Raw genomic sequence first — 10,138 nt, forward strand, 5'->3', positions numbered from 1 at the left:
CCTTGAACTTGACCCTGCCCCAGAGCTCATCCTACAGCCCAGCCCCTCTTAGCCTCCAACTGGGGCACTGGGGTCAGCCCTGACTCAGAGTCAGCATCAGAAAAACATCACATCAAAGACGGTGGCGGTTAAAATGTTTTTCTGAAATGAGCATGAGGCTGTTGTTTTGCATGGCGTGACTAGCTGAGCGGCTGTCACCGCAGCATCCTGCCTCATTTGGGCGCCTGCTAGTAACTGACATACGGTGGGGGAGGGGATGTATTTTGACTACAAATAACCCTCTGGTCCAGGTTGCTGTAGCAACTGTATCATCCAGCAAACCACCAAAAGTTATTTCCTCCTAGTGCCTTCCTGTTAGCAGTGAACAGCAAAAATAACAAATGTTCTCTTCTAAACTTTGTATTTTCAATCTCTCTATCCCCATACACACCCGTCTCTCTATCTCTGTCTACCTATCCCCCTACACCCCCATCTCTCTCTCTCTCTCTCACACACACACACACACTATTCCCTGCACACCCGTGTGCATATGCCCACGTGTATTTTTGTGTGCATCTCTGTGTCTCTTTTTGTAGGATGGAAGAATATCCAGAATATTTTGGTTGGAATTTTCAAAGGGGCCAAAGGAGTTCGATGCCCAAATCTTATTGAAAGCTACAGGGGTGGGGGCTACATGCCTTACTCCTTTAAAAATCCAAACTTTTAACAATATTACTTTTTCTTCATACCACCTCTATGGTTGGACTGTGAAAAGCACTTACGTGGATTAGGAGCACAGCCCCCATTGACTTCAGTGGACTTTGTTTGCCTAACTACAAAATGCAATTTTCAAAATCCCACCCTTGGTGATGAAAGTGGGAACAGTTTTGTGCAGTGTTTTTCTTGCAACAAGTCCACAGACAGATGAACTCAAGTTACAGAAATCCATGGCTGTAACCCCTGGACTTCAGTGGCCATTGAATAAAATCCTTGGTGATGAGCTCAGACCCAACCACTCACTGAATAACTAGAATGAATTCAGAATCGCCGAAGACAGAGGGTAAAATAAAGGGTCTTTCTTTCCCTTTGCACAATCACTTTTATTATTTCCATAATAAGCACAGAAAGATGCAACCACCAGTTTCATATAAATGCACAGATTCCCGAGGTGAACTGACCAGCTATCACAAATAACGTGAGGACATGGGCCATCACCACCCCCAGCTGGTGTATGTCAGCACAGCTCTGTTGAAGTCAATGGAGTTGCACCAATTTATACCAGTGACAGACCTGGTGCAAATTTTCTACTCTAAAATGATAAAATGCTTCAGCTATGAATGGATTTCCTAAGCAATAAACCAGTATTTTTATATAGTGAAAAAAAATCAAACTAAGATTCTGCAAAGCTGCCTAAGGGATTTGGAAGCCTCAATGTAATACTGTGGTAGGGAAACTTCCCGCTAAATATTCCTATTAAACAGAAGACTGAAGAAGAATACAAGTACTTACTATCTTTTGATACATCATTTAAGAGTCAGAACTAACTAGCAATGAAGGGAATGGGGAACAGAAAAAAATTGAATAATTTAAAACATGGAAAAGAAGATCTAGGGACAAATCCCAAGAAGGTGATAATTGGTATAGATGTATTAAAGTCGCCGATTGACAGCAGCTGGGCGTGCGGCCCATTGACTCGGAGGGCACGACAGGCCATTTACACCAGTTGGGGATTTGTTCCAACTCACTCCAATAGCATTACAGTGGTTTACACCAGCTGGGAATCCGCCCCAACTGAAGTCGCTGGCACTGGTCCCGGTCTCCTGTCTTCAGCCCGTTGCTGGTTCACTCCTCACAACCTATGAAAATGACAGATCTGTGCTCAGACATTCTGGACACTGTTCATTTCACTAGGACCATCACCCTGGGGTCTACACTCTGGTGATGATCTGTAATGGCTGATGTCCCAGATTCTGACTCAGGAGATCTGTGCTGGATTCCCAGGCTTTCTGTGTGACTTTGGGCACCGTAGGCCAACATTTCCAAAAGCAACCTCTCATTCTGGGCGCCTGACCATGGCCCTGCTTTCTGAAGGCTGCTGAGAATCTGCATCCGCAATGGAATCAGTGGGTGTGCAGACTATTTATACCAGTTGGGGATCTGGTCCATCGCGTCCAGTGGAGTTACAGCTGAATTATACCAGCTGGAGATTGGCCCAGTGACTCCCATTGGCTTTCAATGGGATTTTGTATCCCAAAACTCCCATAAATCCTTTGAAAATCCCTAACAATGACCCCCCAAGCCCCTGCATGGACACGATGATAGTAAGAGTTCCTACCTCAGAAAATGAACAACTTGACCGTCATAAGCATGTTGAAGGCGATGCTTTTGGCAAGCAGAACTCGCAGGCCCAGCACAGTCACTGACAGCATGTTCACTTTTTCCATGTTTGGCTCTGTGGGGAAAAAAAGGAGGGAGGGACCTTCTTGGATCAAATGGTTTTATATCAGCAGAAAGTGGGAAACACCTCAATAAAAATTATAAGAAAGAAAGAAAGAAAGAAAGACTTTGTACAGATAGATAAAGTAGCATTTCTTTATTTTATTTAGACTATGGTTTTCATTTGTATTCAGCCCATGTGTGACGCTGGCAGGCCAGATGCCAGTTCTTGCCCAGGCTGCAGGCATTAGCTAAGAACTGACAAACTCATAGCTGGAGACCAGACCAGGTCACCTCTTTGTTAGTTTTGCTCAAAATAAGTAATAGTCTTCTCGGAATGTCTCCAGGATTTAGAGTTTAGGAGATGCTTTTAAGGTGCTGAATGCATCAGTCTCACTTGTCATGGCTGTAAGAAAAGATGTAAGTTTTGCTTTATAACTTGAAAAATGTTTGCCCTGAATTTACAACCTCTGCCCATTCAGATGCACCATCACACTCAGATGGGCCACCAAGAACCTTTGCAATACAAATGATTGTGTAGTGGCCCCATCGCACCCGAGAAATGCTCCTTGCAAGGAAGCTTGGAAGCCTGTGGGCTTGGAAGCTGAATGAAGGAAATAAAACAAGTCCACCGGAAAATTTTCCATCTTTTTAGCTGTTTGAACTCTGAAGGGCAGAGAGTTCTGCCTCCTTGGTCTGCCCTGAAAACACTTTGAATTGACAGATCACTACAACTCTGCCACTCTTAGGATTAGTCGGTAATTCATTGGTGTGTCTATGTTTGCTTGCTTTAGCCTGGAGATAACTCTCTTTTTCCTCGTTAACAAACCTTTTGATAGTTTATTACAGGATTGGCTACAGGCGTTGTCTTTGGTGTAAGATCTAGGGTACCAATTGTTCTAGGGGTAAGTGACTGGTCTCTTGGGATGGAAGCAACCTGAGTTTGGTGCGATTTTTGGTGTAAGTGACCATTTATCACTCAGTCCCATTTGTCTGGGTGGCAAGATAGATTGGAGCATCAAAAGGGGCTGTCTGTGACTCCATGGTAAGACTGGTACAGTGATCCAGGAGTTCACATTTGGTACTGAGTTGCTGAAATCTTATTATACAACCCACCACCAGTCTGGGGTGTCTGCCCTGTTTTTGACAGTCTGCCCTGAAGTAGGTCCTCATGGTCATGAGCCACCCCAGACAGTGTGACTCCATGAATAACAAGGGCCCTCCCAAATTCACAGTCCATTTTGCTCAATTTCACAGTCATAGAATTGTAAAAATCTGAAATTTCATTGTGTTGTAACTGTGGGGCTCCCGACCCAAAAGTAGGCTGGGGGGGCGGTTGCAAGGCAATTGCTGGGTGGGGGGGGTCATGGTATTAGCACCTCCATGTCTGTGCTGCTGGTGATAGCAGGGCTGCCTTCAGAGCTGGGCTCCCAGCCAGCAGCCACAGAGCTTCCTGCCGCCCTGGGAGGTTCTCGGAGATGGGTCTGACTCAGCCCTGGGAGCGGTCCCTCTTGGGGAAAAGGAAGTCCTGTCCCTCCCCAGCCCGGTCGGGGCTAGCATCTGGAGCTGGGTACATGGCAAGAGCTCCCTGCCCTGCCCCTCTCCTACACTAAGCAGATGTCACGGGTGAGACCAGAGTTCACGGGGGAGAGAGCAGATTTCACAGTCCCTGATGTGTTTTTCACGGCCGTGAATTTGGTCGGGCCCTATTAGTAACGTTTGTGGGTCACCAGCACTGCTGCATGGAAAGAGCAACTACAAACTGACAGTGTTCCATAAAGAGTCAAAAGTTAAACATTTTTTAACTGAGAAATTCCATTGTCAAATATCTGCATTGAATCCACACCCTCAAACAAACATCATTCCACTGGCCCTTTATTATATTTCCTTTTATTTTTCGTAACTAACCTTCGGAAGTGGAATCTGAAGGTTCACACTGAGTGTTATTGATTGGAGCCTGAATGGGAGCTGTCGAAAGAGAGAGAAATTAAAATAGAGCTCAATTAAAACAATTATGAAACAAATGATGAATACAACCTCCCCACACCCAGTAATGAGTGAATGGAAATGCCTGAAAATCAGGCTGAAATTAACTTTTGAACTGGTCACACATTTTTTTTTTTTATTTTTCCCCACAGAAAAAGTCGACATTTTGTCAAAACAACACAACATTGTGCTTTGGTGTTCAGCGACCAAAACCCAAACAATTCTGGCCCAAACGTTTAGCTGAAAACTGGAAAAAAAAATCAGCTAAAACCAGCCCAGAACAAAAGCCTTTTGGGGGGAAAACATCTCTTTTTTTTTCCTGACTAAAAATAAAAAATATTCTCAAAATGCCGACACTTTCTGTAAAAATCCATGCTAAAAAAAAATCCTATTTTCCACCAAGAAAAGCTTTTGAAACAAAATATTTGAAAAGCCCTCATTAATTGGATGGAACAAAGTGCTGTTTCCATTAAACACAGAATCCAAGTCTCACTCGTGTCAATAGGAGACTTTATATGGAGTTGGATCACAAGTTAAGGTTGAGATTTGGAGTCCCAATTCCCATGTAAGTAAATGAGAGTTCAACATCCAAATCCATGAGGTGGCTGTGAAAATCTAAACCCTAAGAGAAATATTTTCAAGGAGCACCGGCTGAAAAATGTAAAGACACTTTCACCAAGAAAAAGTTACATTTTGAAGTTAATTTCATTGCTAAGTTCAAAACCGAGGCAGGCTTTATTTTTTAAAACTATATCATGGTCTTCGTTTTTAAATCAAAAATATAATCCAAATAGTTATCAAATTTTTGTTTAGCTAAACTCCACTTTACTTTTCTGAAAATTCCAATCACAGTTTCAATAATATTGTGGAGAATGTTTTCCTTAAAAACTTTGATTAAAATGACACACAATTATTCACGAAAGAGTAAATGGGGAATTTTTTTCATGTTCTTAAAAGGTCACTTTTCAACACAGAAACATTGGGTTTGACACATTTCCCACCTAGGGTTAGATTTACAAAGGTGACTAAAGATGCAGTCAGGTGCCTTATGTGATTAGTGGGCGTTAGGTGTCTAGATGCTGTTTGAAATGTCACAGGGGGGTGAGATTTTAAAGGGATTTAGGCACCTAGTTGGACTTTTCAAAAACATCTAAGTGCCTGACACCCACTGGGAGCCCACCTACCGTTAAAAATCTGGCCCTAAATGAGTTGGGAAGGAACTGCTTAGGTGCTTTTGAAAGCCCTTCTGTGCACCTCTCTGTGTCTTTGGGCACTGAAACACCACTGGACATCTGGCTCCTAGCTCCCATTAGAAATTCTATCCAGCATTCCTGGGGAGGGGTGGGTATCCTTGAATTTAGGACTACGACGCACCATGAAATAGGGTGCATCTGGCAAGCGATGATAACTTTCACATTTGGACCATATAACTGTACCTGATTGAGGCTCTGTCTGGTTAATATAGAGGTTTTCGTGTTTAACAAAGCACTTCACTTCTTCATTAGGTTTAACCTTGACCACCTGGATCATGCTGTATTTCCCATTGGAAGAGAGAATGCCTTCTTTCGATTTGTATACAACCTCTTTCTCTTGACTCATGCTTACGCTTATGTTCGCGGGGTAGAAATCCTTAACTAAACAAGCCGCCGTCAACTTGTTGCCATCGTTTTCTCTTGGCTTTGTCGATTTCACAACAAAGACAGATGGAGGGGAAATCTCCTTATGTTCTGAAAACAAATAATTGAGGGTTATAATTTAATTAGATTAAACTCTAAAGGGAGGGAGAGTTAGGTTAAGGATCATAGAATAAAGTCATGGACTATGGAGTCTCTCGCCTCTGGGTCAGATATAGCAATGGAAAGTTTTGGATACGGTGACGGGATATAGAGCGCTACATCTCCACATTGCGGGTTTGGATACAAGCCCTGCTGATGGTAATTGGAGAAAATATCACCTGAGGTATTTTTTAAAGACCGTAATTCTAGGTGCAACTTTCACTCGCTGGAATCCTTGCTGAAAATATCAGTCAGAGGTGCTGAAGGCAGAAGGGACCACAGAAGAAGGGACCACAGAAGACAGAGACGGGGAGAGAGATGGGGACGAAGGCTGTGATTTTCAAAGGAGACTAAAGGAGTTGTGCACTCAAAAGCCCAGCCTGAAAACTCAAGAGTGGACATTGATATGAATATCAAAAACAATCCCCGTGTTCCCTAGGTCCGTAACACCTACTTATATTGGTGAGAACTCACATGCATCACGAGCCTCTCCTGTCCGAGTAAGAGCCTCAGTCTTTAACAAGTGGGCCTTAAAATTAGCAAACCCCGTACACCTGTAGCATAAAACTCAACAGTATAATTTAATCCTGCCTTGGCGTCATCTTGGCACCTGGTCTGAAATTATAAATGCCCACGCGGGAAGGTCCTTCATGTTCCGCCGCTTTCTGATGTGGCCAAACCACATAAGGATCGCAATAAGGGTAAAAAAGGAAGTTATGCCAGTGGGTGACCGATTCTGCTCTCTTTTACTCCTGGCTCTACAAGGAGTCATGACTCTAGTTCAGGAGTAAAGTACCACTCCTAGGAAATGTGGCAAAACCCAACAATCCTTTAGTAATTCACAGTTACCGAGTTCCACAGGGGCTTTTGCAACTCTGCTAAGAGTTATAAGGATATTTTGCAACTCTCAGGGCACCTTTTAAAGGCGTTTCCCATGTGCGAGTGGATGAAGGAACCCAACCCTCTCTGGAGACGTGTTATTATGGGCACTTTAAAAGCAAGCAAATCTGATTTCATCAGACCACTTCATGCTGCTGTCTCAGAATGTTTCATGAAGGCGAATATCCAGGAAACCTAGTGAACGTGGAAGGGCATGAAGGGTACAGGGCCCCTGTCAGTGCCTGCAACGTAACTGCTCATGGCCAGGGTTATCTGAGGTGGGAAGCAGATGTTGACAATTTTGTAAATATGAAGGAAAACCAAGTTGCATCTGGTACAAACCCACATTGCTGCACTGAAGTCAGAGGGACCAAACACCAGCTGGTGTCAATCAGCCATAGGGCAATGGGATTCAGTGGGGTGGTGTGAAGTGACCTAATCTCGCTAGTCTATCCATGGGCCAAATCCCCCGCTGGTGTCAATCAGCAGCAGCACTCAGTTCAGTGGGAAGTCTTTCCGTTTACACCAGCTAGAGCGCAGTAATAGCCCCAACAGCGATGGATTTCCACACTAATTGTGCTGCTTTTCCATTCGCGTCTCCATGATATTTTGTTAATTTACCTTACAATAAAAAAAAACAGCTACATGCCACAGCTCTTCTCTGCTCTCGGGCCTATCCTGTTCTCCTGACAGCCCAACACCGTGATCTCGGTCTTGTGCAGACTGACTGGCAGCCCTTTGTGTGAACGAGCCCGACTGTGCAAACGGAGCCCTCAGAACCGCCGTGCGAAATGCGATCTAAGAGCTCGTCAGACCAGCCTCCTATCCACTTACAGTCATAAAAATCATCAAAGCCGGACTCTCCCCACACTTCTCCAGTGGGAACACGATTCATTGGAATGGTGTCACTCCGGATTTAGGAGGGGATAATCTGGCTCAGCATGCCCCGTTATCGAGGCACTGGAAACAACGGGTCAAACTCCTGGATGATCTAGAGCCAGCGTGGCTGCACTGAAGGCGGAGCTGGGCCGCTTTGAACCAGCTGAGGACCCGGAGCGACGCCGCCAGCGGACATGGAAAAGAGAACAAAAGTGACACTTACTGGGCTCAACAGAAAGCCTCGTGCCTTTGCCAAAAGCCAGGGCTCTGGTCTCCCATGCACCGTGCTGCAGGGCCGGACACACAACTCCAGCGCCTGCGCTCAGAGGAAGCCTGATTTGCACCCGTGCGATGGAGACGCTACATACGCATTGGCCTGAGGCAATGGGAATCAAACACTATCGACAATACAACCTAGCTGTTCCTTACTGGGCTCAACCAAAAGCTTAACGCCACGTCCGAAAGTCCCCCCGGCAGCCTTGCAAACTCAGCGCTTTCTCGCCTGTCATATCACTGCCGAGTTTGTCCTAAACCCTACTGAACAGGAAGCCTCTCACATCACTTCAGTCTGAAAATTCAGCTGATTGTAACTACTTCTCGGCCTCACATCGGACCAGTAGAAACAGGGACATCTGTTTCAACTGTGTCTCCATTTTCCTGGCTTGGAAATGCCCTCCCTTTTCTTTCCCAGGAAGAATTCTCTTCACTTTTAGCAATAACATTATCAAAAGGGCTATACAAATGTCTCATAGCCTCAAAACATGAAGGTTTCAGGAAAGGAAAAATGTCAGTCAAAATCTCAATTTAAAACATGATTCAATGGATCGTTCAAAATTACAAAAAAGAACCCTGAATGTTTTCAAAGCAGCTGATAGATTTGAACCTAATGGGGTTGGGGGGGGGGATGTTTATTTTCAATTTTTTAAAAAGTTGGTCAAACATTTCCAGCCAGCTATATCTATTAGTGGGCCTGCTTTCCATTCAGCCTGGAGAGCATTCTTCTCCAGTGTAAGGAAAAAACGATTTTAACAGTGGGAATGAAAACAGGGTTTATATATATATATATATATATAAACGTTCTCTTTGTACCTCTTTGTAGCGCCAGAACAGCCAGGGAAGGAACAGTTCCTTTATTTCTCTCTCTTTTGAAAGGAAAAATGAATGTAATGCTGGGAAAAGGTGCAGACTAAAGGGTGAGAGAGATGAACACTTACTTGGTTCCACAGCCAAATTCGTGCCTTTCCCAAATATTAAATAATCAGCACTTCGCACACAGTGTGACAAGGCTCTTCAAAAAATTGGAGATTGGAAAGTGCTCTGAAATCTGTGAATTTCTGGATTACATTCTGGAATCTAAGGGCCAAATTCTGAGAACTTTACTCACATTGAGTAGCATCTTAGTCTGTGCATGGCCCTGCTAAAATCAAGGCGGTGATTTGCAGAGTAAGGGATTCAGGAACATCAGGGAGTCACTGTCTTGCCCCAAAGCTGGAATTTTCAAAGGAACTGTCAGGATTTAGGTGTCCGATTCCCATTGATATTAAATTAGAGCTGGGCGCCTAAGTCCCTTCGGCTCCTTGCAAGACCCCAGCCTTCACTCTCAGTTTATGAAAAGCCTTCAAACTTTTTTTTGCCCCCGCTCACCTGGCTGGACTGTGAGTTTAGTCCCATTTCCAAACGTGAGCTTCACGGTGGTAAACACACTGCTAAATTCTCACACCGAGTCCCAGCCCTGTGTCGGGCACTTGCAGCTTGTCTCTGGCACGCACCTAGCCCGGACCAACTGCTCTTCCATTCCCACGGAAACGGGTTAATTCCTCTCCTAACAAAGGGGAAATGGCTGTGTAGGAACCTTCCAGCTCTACTGAGGCGTGGCGATCATCCAGGGAGGTATTTTGAAGGTTGACAAGTACTCCCTGATATTTTACACCTGGCTAAAACACTTGATGGGAAATGAAGCATACACTACATCGCCACGTTGAGGGTCTCAAAGATTTGGGCACCTAATTCCTGTTCATATTAATGACCATTTAGCATCCAAATCCACTAAGAGGCTTTGAAAGTGTCAACCCTAAAGAAAAATCTCTGCCAACTGAGAGAAGTTTCCAGCATCCTTTTGGTCTTAAGTTATTTGCAAGGAAAAACTTTTGAAATTCCACCCCCACAACACACTCTGGTCGTCTCCGGGGTGAATTCTCAACCAA

The 10,138-nt window shown here is 44.4% G+C and overlaps 1 gene segment (V, D, J or C); it reads right to left on the minus strand.

Annotated features, from left to right (window-relative positions):
- Positions 1–1,064: 1,064 nt before the first annotated feature.
- On the minus strand, positions 1,065–9,194 carry LOC144273723 (T cell receptor delta constant-like). The segment is given in 5 exon segments: positions 1,065–1,835; positions 2,315–2,431; positions 4,324–4,383; positions 5,838–6,128; positions 9,149–9,194. Coding segments are annotated over 3 exon segments (339 nt in total).
- Between the last annotated feature and the right edge of the window lie 944 nt (positions 9,195–10,138).

The sequence above is a fragment of the Eretmochelys imbricata genome, chromosome 13 (genome assembly GCF_965152235.1).
Source record: "Eretmochelys imbricata isolate rEreImb1 chromosome 13, rEreImb1.hap1, whole genome shotgun sequence".
Taxonomy (NCBI): Eukaryota; Metazoa; Chordata; order Testudines; family Cheloniidae; genus Eretmochelys; species Eretmochelys imbricata.